At 45.2% G+C, this 24101-nt stretch overlaps 2 protein-coding genes and 1 long non-coding RNA gene across 4 annotated transcripts in view; 2 read left to right on the forward strand and 1 right to left on the reverse strand.

Moving 5' to 3' along the window:
- The window catches only part of megf6b (multiple EGF-like-domains 6b), a 59975-nt gene extending 45301 nt beyond the window's left edge, over window positions 1-14674 (reverse strand). The window contains exons 1-4 of the mRNA XM_030375830.1: window positions 14307-14674; window positions 13149-13283; window positions 11771-11880; window positions 4605-4709 (exon numbers count right to left, since the gene is read on the reverse strand). Of these exons, the coding sequence (XP_030231690.1) occupies window positions 4605-4709; window positions 11771-11880; window positions 13149-13283; window positions 14307-14395 (439 nt within the window). The 5' untranslated portion in view covers window positions 14396-14674. The remainder of the gene's footprint in view (window positions 1-4604; window positions 4710-11770; window positions 11881-13148; window positions 13284-14306) is intronic.
- Window positions 8130-11777, forward strand: LOC115557760 (uncharacterized). Its single transcript, XR_003979244.1, has 3 exons — window positions 8130-8275; window positions 10332-10568; window positions 11488-11777. It is a non-coding gene; the product is annotated as an uncharacterized LOC115557760 (long non-coding RNA).
- Window positions 14675-20677: 6003 nt separating the features above from the next.
- Window positions 20678-24072, forward strand: akr7a3 (aldo-keto reductase family 7, member A3 (aflatoxin aldehyde reductase)). 2 transcript variants are annotated; one of them, XM_030375838.1, is made up of 7 exons: window positions 20678-20814; window positions 21633-21820; window positions 22445-22549; window positions 22700-22796; window positions 23289-23388; window positions 23473-23602; window positions 23815-24072. In XM_030375838.1, coding segments are annotated over exons 1-7 (783 nt in total). In that variant the 5' UTR covers window positions 20678-20813; the 3' UTR covers window positions 23977-24072. The 2 variants fall into 2 exon arrangements, with proteins under 2 accessions (XP_030231698.1, XP_030231697.1); XM_030375837.1 differs by having other exon boundaries at window positions 20705-21209.
- The last annotated feature ends 29 nt before the right edge of the window (window positions 24073-24101 follow it).

Here is a 24101-nt window from a genome sequence, read left to right on the forward strand (position 1 = left end):
CACTCATGCTCCAAGAAATAATTGATCCCACAAGGCATAGTTTTATTGTTTCAGTGGATGATGTAAAAAGGTCATTTTTTAGGGATGATGACGTCCCATGGCTATTAGAGAGAAAGGGATGCACTCATCATTTACTGATTTAAGCTGCTAAACGTACGCTGTAAATAAATTATAGGGATCCAATATATCTTATTACATAGATAAATAATAATGTTTTATTATCAAATGAATGATGATATATAATTCCAAAATACAATGAATAATTATGTCATAACTAGGGAGCGATATATTTCTGGGTGCTGGTTCTCTCGGACTATCTGCAGGGCCATGAATTATATAAAACCTATACTCAATGCTGTGTGGGGGTTCAACTCAAAGGACATGCCTGGGATGCTTTCAGGCGTGACTACAGAATTATAGTAATAATGATAGCCATCGACCGGGGAGGGCGGTCATGAGTGATGGGCTGAGCAGGTCAGTTTGGTTTGCCATTACGGTGACCCCTCAGTCTGAGCCAAGATATGAGCCGATGGCCGAGTACCATGAAAGGAGGAGAGGGGGGGAAAGCATGCACTGCAACAGAGAGTTTTCTTGACCCTTTATTTCACTGAAGCATTACATCGATTGGGCTCCTGCACTCCAATCATTGAGTGTAAAAGCATAGATGACCAAACACATAATTTGTGTTTTGGGAAGGTACATTTTGATGGAATTCTAGTTAATAAATTGTGTCACCTTTCTCACAGTGGTTTCTTAACATAGCTTATATAGACGCCTCTGTCTTGCCGCTGTGTCAGTGAAAACTAAAGCAATTTTAATACAGCCCTCATAGTCCTCTAGTCAGTGTGTGTGTGTGTGTGTGTGTGTGTGTGTGTGTGTGTGTGTGTGCAAATGTGCATGCGTGCGTGTGTGCGCGTGCATGCGTGCGGTGAAGCCCAGATGTGGCTGGTATGAAAACATCTGTCTTGCCAGCACAGCCCCTCAAAGAGCACCACTTGTCTGCTGATGAAAGAGCTGATGCTGCGATCGCAACACGCGAGGGGAAAGACAGGACAGAGCGGTTGGAAGCATGGAGCGTGGATAAAGCTGAAGATCAACATTGCGTGTCAAAGGTGTCCACTGCCATGACATACAAGTCTCGATGTCTTAAATGAATCACCTTGATGAATAGTTATTTATTAGTGAACTGTACTGCCCCGAGAACAGATTTCTGACTATGCAAATAGGTAAATAGTTGAAATCATGGCCCAACCTGTAATTATATTTGTGTAATTACCATTTACAAATGTAATCACATAATGTGGGAGAGAGGGAGAGAGAGAGAAACAGAGAGAGAGGGACGGAGAGAGCCAGAGAGAGAGAGAGAGAGAGACAGAGAGACAGAGAGAGACAGAGAGAGACAGAGAATGTGAATGCCTTTTGTTTCTGGGTCAATTACAGTACTGCCAGCTGAAACAGCTGGGATCAGAGTCATAGTTTGGAGTACAGCAACTTATACTTATAAACGGCTTCATCAATCACATAAACATTATGCAAGCTCCACGATGAGTGTGATTATCTCACAAATGCATAATTGCTCAGAATGACAAAGCAGGGTAATTCATCCATCCAAATAAATGTAGATTACAGTCATTTAGAGGGGTCTCAAACCCCCCGCCGAGGCAACATTCCTCCTCTTACCAACGGATTTAAAGCTAACAGCTAGGTTAAAAACAACATAACCTAATTATAATGTTCAACACCGGTTAAGACATCACCAAAGCGAGCGAAGAGCAAAACAGACAGCTCAGACGACGACGGAGAGCGGGGGGACTAATTGGCCCCCTCGGAGGAGCATGAACGTGGACCAATTGCTACACACAAACACGGGCCAACCACATCACCCCCCCCCCCCCGCACGCACGCCACTGCCCAGGAATGCTCCCAGCCGCTGACAAGACCTTTAAGTCATGACGCGACGTGTGAGTCGTCTCTTTAAAGCGCTGCCTCTGTGCCCTACTCGGCATCCAGGATCCACCGTACCGCGGCTGGTGCTCCCCTCCCTCGACACAGATCTAAACATGTGCCAACAGGAAGACAAGGGGGTCGGGGAAAGAACAACGACGGACGCCACTGAAAAGGGTTAGCCCGATCAAAACAGTTTGGGGCTTAGAGGAGCGGGGAACGCTGTGTGCTAGGACAACCGCAGAGAGATCCACACAGGCTGGAAGAATGTGAGCAAGGCACAAAGACACGCTAGCGTCTGGACCCTTTTTAATGTTACGGCGTCGTTGGACAACGGTGAAGAGCGGGCACTGAATGAACAGCGGTATTCATCAGAGGTGAAGTCAGGGGGACCCCGCTGGAATGAAAGACTTTGTGCTGTGCCTGCAGCCATTCGCCTTGGCCCGGGGGCACGCCGTCGTAAAACGTATAATTTACCCACAGAGACCCCGGCCAACAAAAGGCGCTAACTCTGGCTTTATCAGCGCCGGTGTCAAACACCCACCATTACACGGGTTACGACCGGCGAGGGCGAATCAATGCTGGGCCCACACCCGTCGACCGGCGAGGGCGAATCAATGCTGGGCCCACACCCGTCTCCACGGTGACCGTTAGGAGCCAACATGACGTGATGTCACCCCCACCCCCGCTGCATTTGCACGCACCCAGTATAGGTGGGCCGTGTGGTGGGAGGGTCTTCCAGGTGCCTGATTACCAGCTAGACCTCTCTACGGCCTCTCTGGTGACAGCTATCCATCACCCCGGGCAACAATGCTAGTGTATCCCGACTGTCACATGGCAGAAGAGCTCAGTGGAGCTTCGCATAGACGTGGACCGGAGCGGCCGATGGATGACCTCGAACACCAACACCAACAACCGTGCATCTCTTTTAAAGATGTTCATCACAAAAGACGCCGACCTCCCGTACTACAATAGGCGGCTCTTTAGTTACTTTTACGCCTATTCTCCATCAATCGGGCACACTGCTCTTGTTCTGTGTCCACATGTCCCCTTCTTTAGTGTAAGAAAACCAGAGAGTGATTGACCACACCACCACATCACCACAGTTACACACACAGACATCCACACACACACACACACACACACTCACACAGTGTCCTTCGAACACACTAATTCTTGTAGCATCAACAACCCATAAAACTTATGGACCCATGATAATTGGCAGGTATAGTGTTCTCCAAAAGGCTATCCCTCAAGAGCTGAACGCAGGGGGGAGTGAAGAACGTGCTGACATAACAGCCGTGATCAGGGAGACTAAGACTCGTTACCACACAGTGCACAACATCACGCACACACACACACACACACAGACACACACATTTAGGAAAGCAGAAGCATGTTGCTATTTATTGCACAGAGAGACTTACATTCTAATCACAAGAGGGTTCATCCCATGATTGGTGGATTACAATCAAGAGCCATTCGCTGGTTCTCCTGCGCTCCTGAATGTTTGCGCTGCGCTCGCATAGCTGTGTTTACATGTGCAATTAAACTTAAGAGAGAGAGACATTGTGTAGGGAGATAGCCCCCAGCACATGGCTGCACTCTTCTCAATATCCTGATTGCCCCCCCCCCATACAGTTGGGTTGGTTAAAACACCCGACGGTCCATCCGGACTGAGCTTTCCCCTGGCAGCGGCTCCAAGAACCGAAGGAGCCTCCGTCTTAATGATCAGCTCCTCCATTCAACTTAAGTGAGCCGGCGCTGGCTAGCTACTGCTGCAAACCGCCAATCACCCAGACTAGGATCTGTCCGTACTGGTCCAGTCATGACGCACAAGAACCAGGTACGGAAAAACTTTGTTCATGCAGACAACACACTGCAGCTCAACGCAAGACCACCTTCACCTCATCTGTCTCTAGGCCAGACCAACCTCCATGTCAGCGCCCGCTCGATATACAGCCGGTGAGTTGGAGGTGACGTGACAAAACAAATACTTTCAAAAAAGTACAAGAATAATGTTTGGGATGTTGTCCAGCAGGGAGAAGAGCCGGCTGAAACTGATAAGACTTTGGAGAGTGGGCTTGCATTGTTTGGCCCCTTGAAGCGATCTAACTCCGTCAGGGTGACAGTATCCGATGGGATTAAGCAGTCTGGGAGTCGGGGAGGGGGGGGGGGGGGGGGGGGGGGGGGGGGGGGGGGCTGGGGTCTGATGAAAAGTGAGCACTAAGAGGAATTTCCTGTTGTGTGGTGCTATCAACAGTTTTACCTCAGGGGCTCTGTTTTCACAATGGAACGCTGATAAAGAGCGTCTGACTGGCTGCGATGAAGCACACTGTTGAAGTGAAGCGGCTATCCATGCATCGGCTGAGAAATTTGATTACTGACATAGGAAAAGTTGGGAGATTTAATTAGAATCATTGGTTGGACCAATGAAGCGATTGTAATCACATAGCGAAATAGCATTTCTTTCAGTTTCTATCCACTCATCGGACTAGCGAACTGTTACCCGTATCATATTTTAGCAGCGGGAGTTGAAGCACCTTTTCCCCCGTTAACTTAGCCTGAAATGAACTCAGACCGGAGTCCGAGTGCTCTTCCTCCCATTAGGAGGAAGAGCAGAAGAGGACGCCGGGGGAGAGACTGTCTGGGCGACTCACCATATTGGCAGCTGGGTCCGTTGAAGCCGGCCGGACAGTGGCATAGCTGGGTGGAGCCCTCCCGACACCGGCCTCCATTGAAGCACACACCGTAGCTGCACACCGCTGTGGGATAGACAGACAGACAGTCAGACGGAGAGACAGACGGGCACGGATAAACAGGAAGAGATGTTGATGAGTGATGTGGAAACGGTTGGTGTCTCCAAGATCTGCCCTGCGACCTGGATCTATCAGAGCCTCGTCATGGGCCTGTTAACACCCTGATCCCTCCTTCTGCTCACACTCACCAATCACATGCCGCCTGCCAGCTCGGCATCCTTAAGAAGTGGAGAACACTCAGCGGGTGAAAGACGATTTTATTGTGGATGGTTAAGTGAGAAAATAATCAGCTGTGCGTTCAAATGGGTCTATGTGTGTCTGTGTGCATTGGGTTGTGTGTGTGTGTGTGTGTGTGTGTGTGTGTGTGTGTGTGTGTGTGTGTGTGTGTGTGTGTGTGTGTGTGTGTGTGTGTGTGTGTGTGTGTGTGTGTGTGTGTGTGTGTGTGTATGTGTTGCTCTGCATGTGCTTGCGCATGCGTGCAGTGGATGTGTGTGTGTGTGTGTTTGTGTGATTGCACTCAACGCTGTTGCAGCCTCAAAAGGCGTTACCGATCAGAGTCTCCCAAAGAGCGGAGGAAACTTCACATTCCAGACACCCACAGCCTCCCGGAGACGGCGTCACTTTTAACGTGATGGGACGTTAAGTGTGTCTGTCTGTCTGCGTGTCGGTCTGTGGGCCGCTGTGTCGTGTCGTACTTTGGAGGGAGACTGTCTAGATGCTTGGCTGACAGTGGATTAAGGCTGATCTCGGTGTGAGATGCAGCTGTCTGCGATGCGCTCCACTGAGCATCATCAGTCACACAGTAACCCGGCGGTGAGAGGTGCAGAGAGCCGGACTGCTCCACCTCCCCTCCAGGGCCGACATGGCCGTACAGTATGTGGACACGGGGAATGGAGCCAGAGAGCTCCGGAGAGTCTGATCGCAGCAGGATTTTAAATACCAATCCTTCCTCAGGTCACTGCAGAGAGACCCCTTCGGGAAGCCAGCTTCCAGAAGCAGCGGCTGCCAGATCTGCGTTGTTGAACTTGTCTAATCCCATCGGCCAGTGCAGGATCTGTCAGCACCCACGGCTGTACGTGGTTCTTTTTTGGGGGGGTTACTTGTCAGAGTTACCCCAAATCAGAGTAATATCTTAAGTCTGGCAGACAAGCTCAAACCTGAAGGCAGAAGGTTTCAGTTTCTTTTGCTACATATTTTTTTCAGCCAAACTTGTTGCTGGAAGCAACAAGATAGCAGACAAAACTTGGACCGCAGAGGTCAACTATAAAAAGTGTCGTTGAAGGATTCAAATCGACTGTGTTTTCTACTGTGTAGAAATACACTTTCTCCTGAAAGCTTCATCCAGCCATGCAAATGAGTTTTCTTCAGTAGAATATCTGTTACCTAACAGGAAAAAATACTTAACTCCGCCCCTCACCGGTGTCTGGTCTCTGTGATGGCTCCCCTCAGAACCTCAGGTCCCAAATAAAGAGTTATCATAGACAACATACAGCATATACCTACAATAGAAACACTGATACAACTGACGCAATATGTTAACGATGAGACACGTGTTTTGTCCCACAGCTTACTGTTTTGTGGACAGTGTGACACACTGGGGCCAGAGAGTGTGTGGTGTTGCTGCGACACCTAGCATGTGACACAGGGAGGATTTTAGATCCAGATGGGGCCCCCCTCTAAGCAGCCTAAAGGGGCCGGAGTAATGTCCTCCATGTCTTTCAGCAGCTCCCCCTGCAGAGAGCGGCCCAGCCAAAACATCCGCCTGTCGGCCGTTACCATGACGCTGTCGTCAGACACCTGCTCAGCCGTCGGACCAAAGTGTTGCCATCCTCAGAACTGAACCCACTGTGTGTGTGTGTGTGTGTGTGTGTGTGTGTGTGTGTGTGTGTGTGTGTGTGTGTGTGTGTGTGTGTGTGTGTGTGTGTGTGTGTGTGTGCGTGTGTGTGCGTGTGTGTGTGTGTTCAAATGAATGCATAGAACACACTCCCACAGTAAGTGCATAAATGCAAGCAACCAAAAACACAGGTACACACACACACACACACACACACACACACACGCACACACACACACACAGAATCCCACACACATGCACGCAAAAATGCATGCACACACAAACATACATAAAGACACACACACACACACACACACACACACACACACACACACACACACACACACACACACACACACACACACACACACACACACACACACACACACACACAAAGCTCATTGTTTAACACATACTCTTCATCTACTTTTCTCATAATGTGGGGCCAAAATTCACTGAGTCCAATTATGGAGAGCAATGACATCCTACCCCAGGAACAGGAAGAGCAACTCCGGACCCCTAATCTTCCTCTGATGACTTCCAGTCTTTCCCACTATGTAGCTACCGCGGTATTATAATAATCATACCACATTACATTGTCTGCATTAGCACTAAGTACACTGTCATTTGGTAGCGGGCTGAACGTTAATGCACTCGCTCAGTAAGTTCACGGCCCTTATCGTCGACGAATGAGAGAAGGAATGAAATGACAAAAAAAAAGAAACATACGGCCAACTGAGCCACCGTGCAGAATTGAATTGTACAACATCATCGCTAGGAATTCCTCAGGACAAGGATATCCGCAGCAGCTGTGAGCGCTGATCAGACAGATGAGTCGCTCGCTCATTGCTGTTATTACAACTTAACTCGATCACAGAAGATCAGAGTCACTCAGATGAAGTGCCGGGCCCACACATCAAATGGGGGGGGGGAAACCCACTCTGCTCTCATTCATATCAGAGTATGGCAGCAGACCAGGTCATTGGTTATTGCCCTCTGATCACTCTGACCCTGAGTGCCCCCTGACACCGTCTAATCTCCCCACACAAAGTCCTTAATGCGGCATGCGCTGTGGCCGCCCGCGCAAAAAACCCACTGTTGTCCGTGGCTGCGATCGCTTCCACTCTGCGACAAAGACTGAGGGGATTAGCGGCCTCCGCAAAGAGCCAGGGGTCAACCACTAACGCCGGCCGCTAGACACCGAGCAAGCAGGTGCCAAACGCCCGGCTCTGGTCCCAAAACAAAACGGGGGCATGCGACCACATGAGCGACAGAGGAAGCTGGGTTTTTTATTTTAAATGCCTGATGTTTGTTTTGGCTCCGACAAACTGTTTGACCCTCGCAAGAATGCCCGAGGCGAAAGACAGTGTCTAACAGAATTCAGGCACGAAAAATGTATTAATACCCTCTGGCCTGCGCTTGGTGTTGTAATTGTTGTGCGCAAGACCAGAAGCACTGTGTTTGAGGCAACAAATCATGTTTTACAGTGTAGAGGAATGTGCCATTCCAAAGGGTTTTCTGGGAAAACCTGGGCACGCCGAGGGCAGCTGTGTCAGAGGGACTTTGATCAGTCCTCAGGAAAACTATTCGAATGAAGGTAAAGATTCCAAAGACGGCTGTCAAAATGAGTTTGCTGCTCAGATGGTGTCACAATTTTCCACACAAGACAACAATAAACTTGTTTAGAACGAAAAGGGCATAAGTGATTTATCATACCTTCGACTAGAACTAGAGGCAGGTGAGTATTTGCTAACCTTGCTCCATTAGGAAGGACTACATAAAGACACGTTTGCATGCAGTGTTTTTTAGCAGAAGGCATAGCAGCAGGGATACAAGGCAGTTTAGTGCTGTCCCTGGCCCTATTAAATGAAGACACACAGCTGTTTGTGCTCTTTTTGAATACAGAGATAGTCAGACAGGTTAGATGCAAATCCTTAAGTCAGCCAATATGTGTCATTTATGTCAATTTTGTATCCCTTACATAAAATGACCACTTTAAGGCCAAGATGATTATGCCTACTGCAAGATGTCTTATACTTAGTTGGTATAGTTTGAAGCATGGTTGCGGGTGGCATGGGGTCAATAGCAGTTTTTTTTTTTATTCATTGCATGTTCATTTAGCTTTTGGTGCACATCTATGTGAAGTGAACACATGTAACAACATACCTGGAGGCAATTTTGGTTAAGAAATCCATACTTGCTCCTTGTGAACTGTATTTTAAAATCACTTAAGATCAAATGACTGTAAATAGTAAGCAAAAAGTTAACCACAAGCTTCTTATCTTGAAGAAGCTTGACTAGACAAGAAACTTGTAGAAAGACATGGAATAGTCTGTCTGTGCCTGTGTCCCACGTGGCGACCAATGCCAGTCTTGTCCAGCCAGGAAACAAAAGGAGGCCTCGCGGAAACTAACGAGAACAACAGAACTGGAGGAGCCATTGTCCTTGCTCCCCCCCACCCCTCACAATGGCACATGGCTGCTGTCAATCAACATGGGGCTCCTTACCCCACTCCTGGCCATGCCTGCTCCTTCTCACCCCGCTGGTGGCTACTTGTAGGGTTAAAGGTTTCTTCCCTCTATGAGTTAGCGGTCCTCAGATCACTTGAGGAGGAGGAAGTCACTACGAGTTGAGTGTCGCTAGTCGAGGCCTCCAGACTCAAGAGAGTCAAACAGTCATCAGGTCAACACTCAAAGGAAACCAATTTCAAACACTCACCTTCAGGTTCTTTGGAGCCTGTAACACAGCCCTTTGCAGGCACTTCCTCATTAGTACACTGGCTCCCAGGCATAAAGAGCCATTCTTGACTGTTCTGTAAGCCTTTTAATGGATGTAGATTCAAGATTGAGTGCTCGGCTTTCTACAAGATCTAACACGGTAAAGAAATGGGGACTCAAGTGGCTTTCAGTCTAGCCCTGTGTGCTGGACTTTCTTTGGACATCCTATTCCTAAAAGTCAATCTCTGCTCCAATTCACTGTGGAATGTAACTGATTACCTAATTCAAAAGAGGACATGTATGGTAACAAAATGTTTGTCATTAGTCATTATGAGATGAGAAGACATTTAAAATATAAGTATTTCCCGGCCCCCCTCCCTATCTAGGCTGGTTCTACAACATAATTCTCACAATAGCCACAGGTCGTTAGCCTAATTAGTTTTTGTTGACATTTTATTAGGGAACACACACACACACAAGTAAGATATGCCATCTGACCTACAGAAAAGAAAAGGACAGTGGGAAAAGGGAAGACAAAAGAGACCCCACAGGCACACGGCCCTAAATCACCAACTAAACACAAAGCATTCCCATTGCTCTGCGTTTTTATGTTGTAAGTGCCATTCACTTAAAGTTCTACATAAGGTGATGTTTTTTCCCTTTTGGATGCTGTATGCACTGGTGAAAACACTCTCAACGGATTGAACAGTGCTGACTGAGACAAGGTACTGATAGCACATAGCTAAGTGAGCAGATCTAGGAGGATTGTGGTGTGAGCTTCCCTTTATCCTGAGTCAATGTCTCAGAGAAAAGGATGATTAGTTTGTCCATTGTCAAAGTGCCGGCGTGTCTTCGGTTACAGGAGATAAAAGCCCTGCCTCAAGTCGAAGACAGCAAACATTGTCGCGCAAAAAGAAAAACAAAACCGTCCCAACTTAGCGAAGGGGGGGGCAGACATCAATTGGCACTGAGAAGGAATGCCTGTTAAGACGACTCTTTGTGTTTAAAAACAAACCAGACTCCTAGACAGTCCTAATGATTCTCCTGTATCATTTAATACTGTAACCTCTTCCCCAGAGACAAAAGGTGCTTTGAGGAGAGCACAGACCCCGTAATGACACCCCGATGAAAAGCACATCCAATGAGGATCATCGTCTGTAACCCGCCGAATCGCCTGCCATTTCCCATAAGCCAACCATTCCTGGGAGCCGCAGTACCTGGGACGTTGGGGGATGTGAAGGCTGTGAGCGTCATACAGACGGGCTGGTCCTAGCATACTGGAACCCGTGGGAGCAGTCTCAAGAAGAGCACCAGGTCAGACCGGCAACATGCAGGTTGTTTTTGGGTGACGGCTTTGGCAAGAGTGTCGTCTGAGGTATGCAGAATATGCAATGTGGATCAGCGGCTGTACAATCCCATCAAAGAGCTGCTCTCTGCTCTCAGTGGTGTGGAGCTAAGCCCAGCCACAAGGAGATGAGCCGCTGGCAGGCCCACAGTGTACGCTCCATGGGAGCTCGGCACTCCTGCCTCCAGTCCCAACGAGGGACCTGTGGATAACGGGGGGGGCAATGGGCACATTATACCTCGCTCTGGCTTCCTCTTCCTCAGAATGTCTACTAAAGGTCATTCAACTCCATCGAGGTGGTGGTGCTTTTTGGGGGTCTTAGAATGTTGATGTTGTGAGAGGTGCTGATGGAACCAAGTTGGAAGTCTCGGAACTGTATCACCACGTATAACTAACTTATACGTGGTAACACCGCGTGTAACTTACTTATAACAGACTACATAGTCTAACTGTGGAGGGAGTCTGGTTGATGGCTGGTTTAAACAGACTCACCTGGCTCGAGTCTGACTGATAAGACTGGGAATGGGTGAGGCTGCGCACCTGTGATACATTGAGCAATCAATGTGCACAGGTTAGACCAGCCATCACCACAGAAACTCAAGGAAAGCTCTAATATGCCAGTAGTGACACCTTCACTGCCGGTTACTGGTGTCAGAGGAGAACAGTGATGCCACTGGGTGGATGTCAGGGTTTACTGCTACACTCAAAAAGACCGTGGATTAATATCTAAAGTCTGATGGCAGAAGGGGAGGGGGGCTCAGATGGGAGAGGGGCGCTGAAGTAAGCTCAGATTGTCCTTTGCTTTTCTAAAAGTAAATTCATTACTCTGATGGTTGAGCAGTGGGGACTTTTTAAGATTTTTCTTCCTGTATCTTGTTCTTAAACTAGGAAGACAGATGCAGTGCATGGCGAGGACTGATAACATCTGCCAGGGAGTTTGGTGGAACAGAACACCTTGTGACCCCTTGACCCTTCTTTCAAGACCACCCCATGTGGAGCTGTGCCCCAGTGCTGGGGATGTTGGAAAACTCATCGTTCCACCAGCCGAATCGTATATCAACCACCTCTGCAAAATGCTATAACACTTTGTCCTCACACCTCTGAAGATAAACTTGTGTCTTTTGTTTTGATCTAGGATATTTTTTCTTTTTCAATTTAAAATACTACTTACGATAGAGGCACCCGGCTTCTCCGTTCAGTTGTGACCATCCAGGGCAACACTTGTAAACCGTCTGATAGTCCTGTCTGTACACTTGTCTGAAGGCAGTATAGTAGGCTGTCCTGCAAAGGAAAACCAAACACGGTTTTGGCAGTTAAGGAATTTATAAAACAAAATGAGTGGAATAAAATACTATGTGCTTGTGTGTGTAAAACGTTAATTTAGAACATTCTTTTGATTAATTTCACTGGATGAAAAAGAGAGCATTTAAAATACCTTAACGTGTGTGTGTGCGTGTGCGTGTGCGTGTGTGTGCGTGTGCGTGTGCGTGTCTCTCTCTAATCTTGGGTCACCTGTTGGTTTATAGATTAAGACTAACTTTCTGATACATATTCAGGTGCCTTTAAGGTTGCAATTACCTGATTACAGCGATTTATAGAAAAAGACACATACACACACAGACCTTTTGAGGTAACAAACAGCACGATAATCGGCTTAACATTTTCCCAGTCTTTTAAGTCGACTTTGAAAGTGTGAGGCGGGGGAAGCTAGTCCTCGCTCCAGCGTCTATCCCTGTACTTTAGAACCCCTCTCTCTCCAATCCACCGTCATTACCCCTTGTGAAAAAAACTGTTGTCTACGGATAACTAATTGTGGCCCTTGGATGTCTTCAAAGGCCCTGGCGCGACTAAGAAAGACTGCAGAACCACAGAGAAAGCAGGCAGGATCATGAGAAAGAGGAGTGCATCCAACGTGTGCGCATGAGTGTGTGTGTGTGTGTGTGTGTGTGTGTGTGTGTGTGTGTGTGTGTGTGTGTGTGTGTGTGTGTGTGTGTGTGTGTGTGTGTGTGTGTGTGTGTGTGTGTGTGTGTGTGTGTGTGTGTGTGTATGTGGGGGGGGGGGGGGTAGAAACACAGCTCCCCTTCAGTCCCGGGTGATGCTTGCCCTGGCACTCTGCTACAAAGCTCTGTGGGCCCAGGAAACACCCTTTCACTGAACAGCCTGTAACCGCAGTCCAAATGGGACTCTACCTTGCACTTACACTGTGTGCTACGACCTTAAAGCCCCCTGATCAAAGTACAACAGGGAGATGATGAGGCAACCGGGGAAAGAAACAAACGCGCCTCCTCGGGGTACTTCTTATTTTGCAGTTGAGTTTGATTCTGTCACTTGGATGTGTGTGATTTCAGAACAGGGAGAATAGGCAAAAAAGGCTTTGACTCATATCCTGTATTCATGTTGGGCAGTCGACCTGTACTTGTAGGAGGAAAAGACGTGTAAAGTCAAGTATCTCTAGAGAATTGGTACATGAGGGGGAGTTATGACAGCAGAGTCTAGGAGGCGGTCTCACAGACAGCGTTGTGAATGCAGGAGGCGGGGTGGGGACTCACCGTCTTTCATAGCCCATGCACCACGCCTGTCCGACGCAGCCTTGCTTCCACACCTTGACCATGCGTGTGAAGGCCTGCACGCAGGGCTGCCTCTGGGCTACCATCGCCACCTCCCTTTCCACACACACGTTGGGCCTGGAACCACAACACAGGTGTCAGAAGAAAATGTGACAGACTCAACATATGTCAGAAAAATGTTTTACATAATGCTTTGGGGGCTCTATTGGGAAATATGAAGCCACAAGGTGAACGTCGAGGCTTTGGTCGCACAGAGTGTTCTCGTCTGCGACAGTCAGACTAAACTGCAATACTGTGCTCTGCTTAGGGATAATATAAAGGACATTTTTAATGGCAATTTTTTCTTACCTCGCTCTTTGAGATCAGATGCAAAGCAGAAGATACTGCTTTCCTAATTCTAATTGTCTTATTGTATTCTTCTTACACATGACTAGTAAAACAAATGATTATAACAGAAAGATAGATGTTATATTTGTAGATAAGGTTTTCGATACCGAAATATACCGATATATCTGGATGGATTGGAACATGTTATAAATGTTTTTAAAGTAGCGAGGCCTACGTCTGAGAGAAAACTCTGGATATAGTTTAAGGAACTGCGTTGTACGGATAGGATTACTCTTTCAACCCATTCTTTGCACAATACCCTGTCTGGTTTTACAGACAGGGTGAGGTGCTACTGATGTCCCCCTACTGTTCCCTGTAGCACAGCCTACTTACGATACACTGTTAAAGTGCAATACGATCTACATGAAGTCGTTTGGTCGCTCGCCAAGGACAAAAAAGTAGTAGGCTCTGCAGCGGCTATCATCCTTAAGCAAGATCTCCCGGTAAACACTTGCCTCTGCCGTAGAATACAAGAACCTGCAGCTGCTGGTACAATAAACACTATCTTATTTAACCATTTAGAACGCGGAATCAGTTGTTTGCAAAAAGAAAATATTCGTATGAATTAATTCATGCTTTTTAACAGAAACAATTTAGGATTGTTTTCTTTATCCAGGCTCATAACTTTAAATAGGAAACGAAAGTGACGGTCATGTCCGCAAGGAAATGTTAAGGAGAGGAAAGCGTCACTGAAACGTGTGTTTGCTTACAGGTAGTGGAGTGACACAGTGAAAACTGGCAAATGGTACTCACATGTATGGTTGGAGGTTATTGGCCATGCCATACCGGGACGCCAGAACCTCGTTAGTAAAAATAAAAAATAATGCAAAAAGTATCTCCATCTTTTCTTCCTACTGTTAAATCAATATTGTAAAAACAAGCAACACTTGACCCCCAAAAAAGTAAACCCCCAAAATCTTCCTAGTTCAATAGGCTATATTAAGACATGCTTAAGCAGCTCAGATCTCGTTAGAAGATAGGACCAGCACCTTCCATCGACTCTTCCATGGTATCCCGGGCACGGCGAGGTTTGACACTGACACGACCGCAGCTCGCCAGCGTTTAGCGCAGATGTTGAACGGACATGCGTGCGACTTCTGAAGAGGCAGAGAGGTTGTAGCTACTGCTTCTATTGACTTGTTAATAGGGGATGGGGGAGGGAGGGTGCATGGGCTATGGGATGAAATGCATTTATCCAGTTTGGGGAAGAAAATAAAACGTTACATTACATCCATCAATTTAAAACGAGATATATTTTCACTTTTTGTTATTATGGGTGCAAAAAGTTATTCAGATCAAATGCGAATATTTTAAGCTGACTTTGACAAAAAAAGTGATTAAAAAGTTGAAGACAAGTGCCGATGCAGAAGATTACTTTGTTAGTTAAATACGCGGCTCTGGTTATAGGGAAAGGGGGCGGTGTCATTATGAAGGTCAAACAGCTGCGGTCAAGGGTCAGTGGATGAGGATGACCCTTGGGCTGCATTTCCAAAACAAAGGATGCATCTCATTCATTGACTATTCTAACGACCCTGTTAAATTCTCAGGATTGTTATCCGTGCCTCAAGGCGCCATCGTGTGGGCTTATTCTGCTGCCTGGCTAGTGCAAGTCAGTCACATACACTGGAAATTATCTTAGTAGGCCTCATAATTTTCTACTTTCGTTCTACGTTTCAAAATAAAAAATATATATTTGTCGATTCAAAACGTGCATGTTTCAGAACCTGCAATTGACAGGTTATGATGCTTGCTGCTTTTTCGAGAACCGCTCATACTAGCACCTTCGCACTCGAAACTGCACTTCTTGGGGTCCTCATAAAAATAAAAACCTGCCAAGTGGGAAGTCCATCGGATGAACGGTTGTCATCCTTTCCAAGCTTACACATGGAACATTGGGTGAATTTGCTACTACTTCCTAAGATCCTCTGTCAATCCTTTGCACAACTGGCTCATTCGCTAACACTGGATGGCTGACAGCAGAACTTGGCAGAGCACGGGTAGAGGCTGAAAAGGATTTCTTTAGATTGAAGGGAAGGTGGGGAAGGTAATTTAGTCTTTTCTGTCATGTGAATTGAACCCAAATTGTAAGATATGTATATTAATATTAAGTCGCCAGTAGATGGTGCTACTCTCTTTAATACTGTTACGATTAGGAATTCAGAGAGAGCACACATGTCTACGGGATAAAGCAAGATATGTATTAGAAATAAGATGTGAATAATACAAGAATATAAAATGTCATCTGTATTATCAGTATGCAAGGTATATTACTGTGGGGATGTTGTAGTGGAGTCTAAACACAACATAGAGCTTATCGTAAGACTTAACCCAAAAAGCACAAGCAAAACGTACAACACCAAAAGGCACCCAACCGAAAGCCAACCTGCCTGTGTGAAAAGAGAGTGGCTTATCCGGATCAAAAGCGGGTACAGATTTTTGAAACAACCTGTTTCTCCTTATAATTTACTCTTGCAGTTCAAACCGCCCCTTAATGACAAGTCTCCAATGCTAAGACTACAACATTCTCTGTATGGAGGTGAGGAACCAGCCAGTCATTGAATGTGTTCCATGTTCATAAGAAGGTTTATTCTTTGCAGCATTAGCACAGCCATTTATATCACCCCGGAATACATCAGGGGTCTCATTTATAACCGTTGCGTACGCACAAAACGGGGCTGAAAGTTGCGTACGTGACTTTTCACGCCAAGGTTGTGATCTATAAATAACCAACTTGACGGGAAAATGTGCGCAGCCCTAAGCAAACTCTGACCCATGCGTACGCATGGTTTGGAGGAAAAGGAGAATTGGCGACACAGACGGTGTGGTGGTGAACTGAAGTCAGACCGAAGAATTGCAGAGTGAGAAGAACGATTATGTTTTATCATCGCCCTTCATCAATTTAATTTCAACCCGTATCATGCGTTAAATCCTAATCAGAATAATTTAAGTCCACTGCGTTATTTCTCAGTTATAACTCCAGAAATATCTCCTTAGAATAGAAATAAAAAGAAATTCTCTATATTTAATCCCGTCACTCCATACTGTCCACTGACGGCGCGACTGCATGGAATAAAGCATCTGTCCAACATGTGTCAATATCATAATATTTTTATGTGACACTGTAAACACATGATCAAATGTCAATTAAATCCCAAGTGTGAAAAACCAAGCCACACTCATCACAATCGTTGTCCGTTACTCTTGATGCTTTTCATGACAAATCAGTCATTAAAAAGGGGTTATGTTCAAGAACATTTTACGTGGGTAATTACAAACTGATTATCCAAGGCGTTCTCGTCAGTCTTATTACCGTAACCCTATAAATACAGAGGTGAGCGCTGTGGTAATGCTGCACCATATGGCACTTCTGGCGGACCATGCAGGGTTCGGAGGGAGAGGGTATTTAGGGACCATAACGATTTATTGGTAGGCTACATAAAAATATGTAACTCTATGTCAGACCACTTCTTTTTTAATTCTGGGACTGTGCGCTCCGTGCTACTGACAGAGTTCACTGCTGCAGCAACATGTTGCCACTCACTCTGCTTTTTGTTGTTGGCGATTCCAATCCCGTGACCGCCGAACAAAACTACCTTTCAGGCCTCCATCTCACCCACAAGTGTCTCCACTTCAACCTCCGTGAAATTTCGCTTTTTTGATTTTCTCAGTACTTCTGCCATTGTTTCCAACAAGACATAATACCGGCATCTGAGTCTGTTTTATATGCAGATCGCATTCAAGAGGTCATTTGCATTGACCATTTATGGTTAAAAAGGGGCGTGTAGAGGGCGGAACGTGAAGCTGATTCAGCTGCGCACAATTGTAGTCAGTATGTGATTTGTATGTGAAAGATTGCGTACAGGTGTGCGTACGCAGTGTTTTATAAATCTGAATATTTTTTGGCGCACGCAAAACTTGGCTTCTGGGCGTACGCACATTTTTAGTAACGATCCTACGCACAGTTTTATAAATGAGACCCCTGGTCTTTCATTAGCATAATTAGATAACTTTTGCAGTGTAGTACACACCTGGTTAAAGTCTATCTCTTATATTTTCTCTTGTGTGAACCCTGCAAGCAAGTTATTTATTGGCTGGTCTTAGATGCATATATGATACATTAGTCAAGTTTTTCAATGTTAATAATTCCTTAAACAAATCACTGGATATTTCCCCCTCAAAACAAAAACATGAAACCATCGTCACTGAGGAGATCACAGTCTGGAGCAGAGAGTCCACTCAGGAGATGACGTCACTGATGAGTCTGAAGTAGAGGTTCCCCTGAAGAGATGAGGTCACTATCTTGAGCAGAGACTCTACTGAGGAGAGGATGTCACTAGAGTCTGGAGCAGAGACTCCCCTGAGGAGAAGATGTCGTTATCTGGGGCAGAGACTCCCCTGAGGAGTTGATGTCAATTTGAGTCTTGAGCAGAGACAACACTTTGATGATGAGCTCTGCTCAAGACTAAGTGACGTCTTCTCCGGTTGTGCCATCTTCTTCTCTTCTGCCTTCTCCCCCTGAGCCTTCTTCTTCTTCTCCCGGGCCTTCTTCTTCCTCTCCTGAGCCTCCTTCTCCTCCTGAGCCTACTTCTTCTCCTGGGCCTTCTTCTCCTGCACTTCCTCTCCTCCTGAGCCTTCTCCTCCTGAGCTTTCTTCTACTCCTGAGCCTTCTTCTCCTCCTGAGCCTTCTCCTCCATGTGTCTTCTTCTCCTCCTGAGCCTTCTACTCTTACTTCTGGAGAACCACAGCCCGGAAGGGGGGCGCCTTTTTGTCTCTCTTAGACAGACTTTAGACAGATTAGACACTGGGGCTGATTGCGGCTGCACAACTGTTGTGCATTGAGCAACCATGTGCATGGGTAAACCGGCCATCAACACACACACTCGGGAGATCTCCTGCATGGCAGCATGGAGCAGTATCTTCCTGTTCCATTGTCTTCAAATTCTACAATAAACCGGTTTCCAACTCAGCACCCTGCGTCCTTGTTGGAGGAAACCTAACCCTAACCCAAACCCTAAACTTAACCATCACTAACATAATACTTAACACGTAACACTTCAACTTAACCATCTCCAAATAATGATTATTTGTAACGTAACATGAACAAGAGGGGGGAATCAAACTCAGACTTCCAACACAAAAGATATCCAGCCAGTGCGACACTGAAAAAAAGGCTTGTTTTACGTTGCATAGATCTTAGATTTGAGTGATGGTTCCGTGGTAACAGTGTGTGTGCGTCTGTGTGTCTGCATGTCTGTGCTTGTAAGTGAGTGTGTGTTATGTGTTGCTGTTGTCGGTGAACAAGTTTGTAAAGTAGATGCAATTACTGCATTATTTATGTGCTGTTTCTCTCTGAGTGATTGTTTATTGCCTGTACGGTGTTGTGTTATTAGTGTGTTAGTGGGAAATCAATCTCTTGAATAACCCATTGCATAATAGGTCATATAGTAGGATATATATGACCTATAGGATATATAATAACCCATTGCATAATAGGTCATATAGTAGGATATATATGACCTATATCTCTGCTTCTTCTTGCTTATATTCTCACCTTAATCATTTTCTCTCTTCACTTCACCTCTACTCCTCCCCCTCCTTCATCCTCTCTTCCCTATAATCTCTTCTCCTCTGAGCTACGGTTCTTCAGCCAGAAAAGAGGAACAGACATATTGTTTGTTATGATAGAGCTGTTTGATCAAAAACATGTCCTCCAAACACCTAACACAGAGGACTTTACAGACTGACTGATTATGTTGTGTGTCTATGTGTGTGTCTGGTATTTGTGTATGCACTTGTGTGCGTAATTCATCCATGTTGATTGGAGGTCAAACACAAGAGAAAAAGAGCTTTGGAAAAGAGAGAAAAACCGACAGAGTCAGAGACACAGAGAGGCAGACAATAACAGACATCATTTGGTTTATTGCCCCTACACATAGAAATACACACATACAGCGGTGAGTGTATGTTGGTCTTTGACGAGTGGTTCTCAAATGGGGGTACGAACACAGGTGTACTTTGGAGTATGGCAGGAGGAACTAAACAAAACTATTTTCACTCTGAGTAAGTTTCAATTCTGAAAGCTAGGAGAATCCGCAAAGAAGAAAGTGCATCCAGAAACACCAAAATGTCAGTTTCAGGAAGAATATATCTGAATGGGATTCACCTCATGCTCTGACCCTCCCCTGGAGTTGTGTTTATTTTGTGGCAAGAACAGTTGCATGAAGTATAGGCCCGTTTTTCTCAATAAATGGTGACTATTTGCACTCTTTTAATGTTCATGTTCACACTGCCAAATCGAACGCACATAAATTATTTTTGTTAATTTTGTTTATTTTTCTCCCAAAAATGTTTTGTGCCGGTGAAGGCGGTATTCAGCTGGAAAATTATCTTAGAAGGGGTCGAAAAAGTTGATGAACCACTGTTCGACTATCAATTATAGAGTATATCTGGAGAATAACTATCACAAGCCCTGACGCGAGAGACGCCTCCACCCTCACACTAGGGTTGGCCACAGGCGTTGGGAGGAGTTCCCATGGAGGAACTTTACATGACCTAAGGGGGGAAGAGAGAGAGAAAGGGACTGATCCCTGGAAACCCGCACAGCTGTTGATTGATGCGATGATTAACAAAAATAATAATGATATGGACATTAACAAAAATTGTGGAAGCGTTTCTATGCTGACACATGCTGGCGCATGCTGACATGCTTATGCCACCGAGGCTAATGAGCGAGCACGCAGAGTTTTAAGTCCCTGGGCATAAATCGTACATAAATGAGCCATTGTTGATAGATCAACCAAAGAAATCTATGAAAAATGATTCTGCATGTTAAATAAGTCCCAGATACCAAGTTTCCGATTTTTTTATGAAATACATTTGACCACGAGTTATAGCGCCCCCCTGTGGTCATAGTGGGAGATGGCTTCTTCGAGCCCCCCGTACTTCCGGTAATCATAGGTTAATGGTGTTATAAATATACATTTTAAAAATATATATATTTGCAATTATTTGGAAAAAGGAATTGCTTTGTGGCTTGCTTTGCAACCGCTCAGTATTAGTAGGGATTGCAACATTTTCATTCACAGTGACGCAACGACAAACTCTAGGTAAACATTGACACATTCGTTTAAAAGGCTCCTTTTGGACCAGTGTTTGATCAGTGTTCAGAACTCAGCGTTGGAGGTTTTCAGGAAGGTTCGGGCGAGTTGTATTTTTTTTATATCAAAATCAGTGGCCGTGTCCCGGGTGCTTCTAATTTAGAGTAAGTTATTGCACCACATTCTCTGCAGATGAACCAGTGACAGTGCGACCTGCTGTATTTTACACGTGTCTGCTTTACGGCACTCACGTAATAACGCGAGTCCATAGTGCGAATGGGGCTGCATAATTTACAGAGGTACTGTACGAGAACAATTGTTAAAAACATATTCATACATCTACCAGCACTCGTATCTCGTCGAAACATGTCTTCTCAAATGAAACGACCAGTAACTTTACTTGGAACCATGGCATTTGGAGGGCGAGCAGACGCAGAAAAGAGTTTGGAAATGGTGAAATGTTTCATTTCGCATGGCCATAAAGAAATAGACACAGCCTACATGTACACAGATGGCCAGGCAGAAACAATCCTTGGGGGGATGAATCTTGCTAAAACAGGTGGGTAACTTGTTTGGATTGCTTATTTGTTGGGTCAGTTGAAAAAACTGGTGTATTTCTGGGTTGCTATGTTCATAATCAATAATTCTAACGTAGATGACTGTGTGGACGGCCCCACTGTCAATGTTGGTACCAAACACACACACGACAAGGCGTACGAATGCAGAGACGGGTGAAGTTTGTATTCACTTCTACCCGGGTAGTTATACATAAGTATTACATGTTGGATTTCAGTAAGTTTACAATGGCCTTTAGAATTGAAAGGCTTCTGTACTTTGGTCTAAGGATGACCTGGTCACATATTAACTGATATTGTGAAAGCGAGGAAAGTGTCTCTGAAGCTCAAATGTTTGTACTCGGGGTGGATACACAGCTCTGCTTAATAGTGCATACATATTCATTTAATTTGAATCTCTGTTTTAGTGAGCTTGGCCACCAAGGCGAACCCCTGGGGTGGGAAAACACTTAAGCCGGAGTGCTTGCGTGACCAGCTTGAAACCTCCCTGAAGAGACTCAAAACAGACTGCGTGGACCTCTTCTACCTCCATGCCCCGGACCACCAGAACCCCATCCAGGATACACTGAGAGCCTGTGACCAGCTCCACAAAGAGGTACTACAACCTACAAACCAAACCGCTCCATCAGTCAAACTCCAGTGCAGTCTGGTTAATAATGAACCAAGGGAATCTTTGGTCCGGTTAGGCTGAAGCAATTATAACTATCATTTTGGGTGGAAATAAACCAAAACTGAATTTGTAAATGAACTTCCAAAAAAAGTTAGATCAAGGAAGATGATATTCATTGAGCATATATATTCAGCCTGCCATACAGAGATAAACGGTTGGTAAGGTTAGAAAAAACAGGCTTTTGAATTTTCCCATGCATCTCCTTATCTAGACAGTGGGTCTTTGGGTAAAGATCTGTGTACATGTCGGCGTTTTCCTTAAGGCTCGACTTCAAACATGGAGGTTAAATATCACATATGTGTTCTACTGAATACGTTGTGATCAATTTCGGATCCAGAGACCAGGTTATACTTACACATTTCGATCTCAAGCCTGCTAGGTAGACTGGGGACAATGAGGATTTGATCCAAGACCAAAAACAATGTTACAGTTGGTGTTCCTTAAATTACTGTCTGGGACCGTTCATGTGCCTTAGCCCAAAAAGGTTGGGAAAACTGGGATTGTCAAATCTAAAGTTCTTATTATTGATTTTTTTTATACTCCTTTTAGGGTAAATTCAAGGAGCTTGGCCTTTCAAACTATGCTTCGTGGGAAGTGGCTGAAATTGTGTGCATCTGCAGACATAACAACTGGCTTGTTCCCACTGTCTATCAGGTAATAATGCTCTAGGAAATGTCCAGCTGCACCCTTTTCACAGTTGTTAAGTGTTAATAATACTAATAGTGTTAATGTTATTTCGCTTCTAGCAAAAAAGTTGAAAAAATAATTGTATTGATGCTTTCTGACTCATGCCTATGTCATTAGGGAATGTATAATGCAACAACAAGACAGGTCGAGACGGAGTTGCTGCCATGTCTGCGGTCCAATGGCCTCAGATTCTATGCATACAACCCATTAGCAGGTACTGTATAAGGTGCAGTTGAGCCCTCTAGTGGTTTTAGTGAATGTTGACTAATGCTTACTTCAAGAGCAATGACAGTTTAAACATTTCTAAATTTGTACTTGTGGGTACATATATTTGAATAATTTAGTTTTGAGTTATACTGCATACTTCCCACTCAGATGAAATCGGCGAGTCAGTATCTGTTTTCAAAGGCCAGCTATGTCTAAGTTGAATTTTTTTCAAACATATTGAGAACTTTGTTTTACTATTTTATTACTCGTGCCGGTTTGTTGTAAAAAAATATGAAGCGAGGGTGAAAGACACTGATCACCTAGATTTCAGCTAGTTGTCGGAGATACTTGAGGCCAAAGCAGATTCTGACCAATCGTGACACATCTTCCCTGATTGGAACACTTCCCTCTATTGGTAGAGCGCAAGATTTTCTGCTCTGAAATCTTACCTGTAGCACCTTTTAACAAGTTGATTGTCTTCATCACTCGTGTCCACAAGGGGGCTTGCTTACTGGAAAGTATCACTTTGAGGACAAAGATGCTTCCCAACCCGAAGGACGTTTCTTTGGCAATGAGTGGGCAACAGCATATAGGAACAGGTTTGGATACAGATATGTATAAAATTCACTCTGTCTGGCTTGTTAGTGAGAATATTAAGGCAACCAGACTTTTTTTTGCCTCAGGTACTGGAAGGAGAGTCATTTCCAGGCAATCAGCTTGGTTAGTCAAGCATTGGAAACAGCGTATGGCTCAGAGAAACCCACCATGACATCTGCTGCTATACGCTGGATGTACCACCACTCCCAGATCAAGGTAACTACTCCCTATAGTCATGAGATGGTTACAGGCTTGTGTGATGAAGTTACTTTGATCGTTTAACGTGGCATGTCTGCCGTGAGAATATAGAATTACACCAGCGTTATAGATTGCCACCCATATTTCAGGCCGGCAGTATTGATCCAATAAAATGGCTTGAATTCCACTCAAGGGTGGGGTTGTTATGTGATCTTTGGCTTTACATTCAGGGTGATAATGGCGATGGAGTCATCATTGGCATGTCGAGCATGGAGCAGCTACAGCAAAACCTGTCTGCATCAGAAGAAGGCCCTCTGGATGAGAGAGTGGTGGAAGCATTTAAGCAAGCATGGGACCTTGTGGCCCATGAGTGTCCGAATTACTTTCGTTAAAAATAATTACCGTAGATATTTCAGCTAACAAATCTACTTGATTTCACAGCTTGGGCACTAAACCAAATAAAAAATTATTACATTTGTATGGATAAATGTTGATAATATTTGATAATAACAAGGAC

This window comes from Gadus morhua, chromosome 13 (genome assembly GCF_902167405.1).
Source record: "Gadus morhua chromosome 13, gadMor3.0, whole genome shotgun sequence".
NCBI lineage: Eukaryota > Metazoa > Chordata > Actinopteri > Gadiformes > Gadidae > Gadus > Gadus morhua.

Coding starts and splice junctions, on each gene's coding strand:
- akr7a3 (XM_030375837.1), top strand. CDS start 20,927: ATGGGGCTGCATAATTTACAGAGGTACTGTACGAGAACAATTGTTAAA. Junction 22,550..22,699: donor TTGTTCCCACTGTCTATCAG/GTAATAATGCTC, acceptor CTATGTCATTAG/GGAATGTATAATGCAACAAC. Junction 22,797..23,288: donor TGCATACAACCCATTAGCAG/GTACTGTATAAG, acceptor CGTGTCCACAAG/GGGGCTTGCTTACTGGAAAG.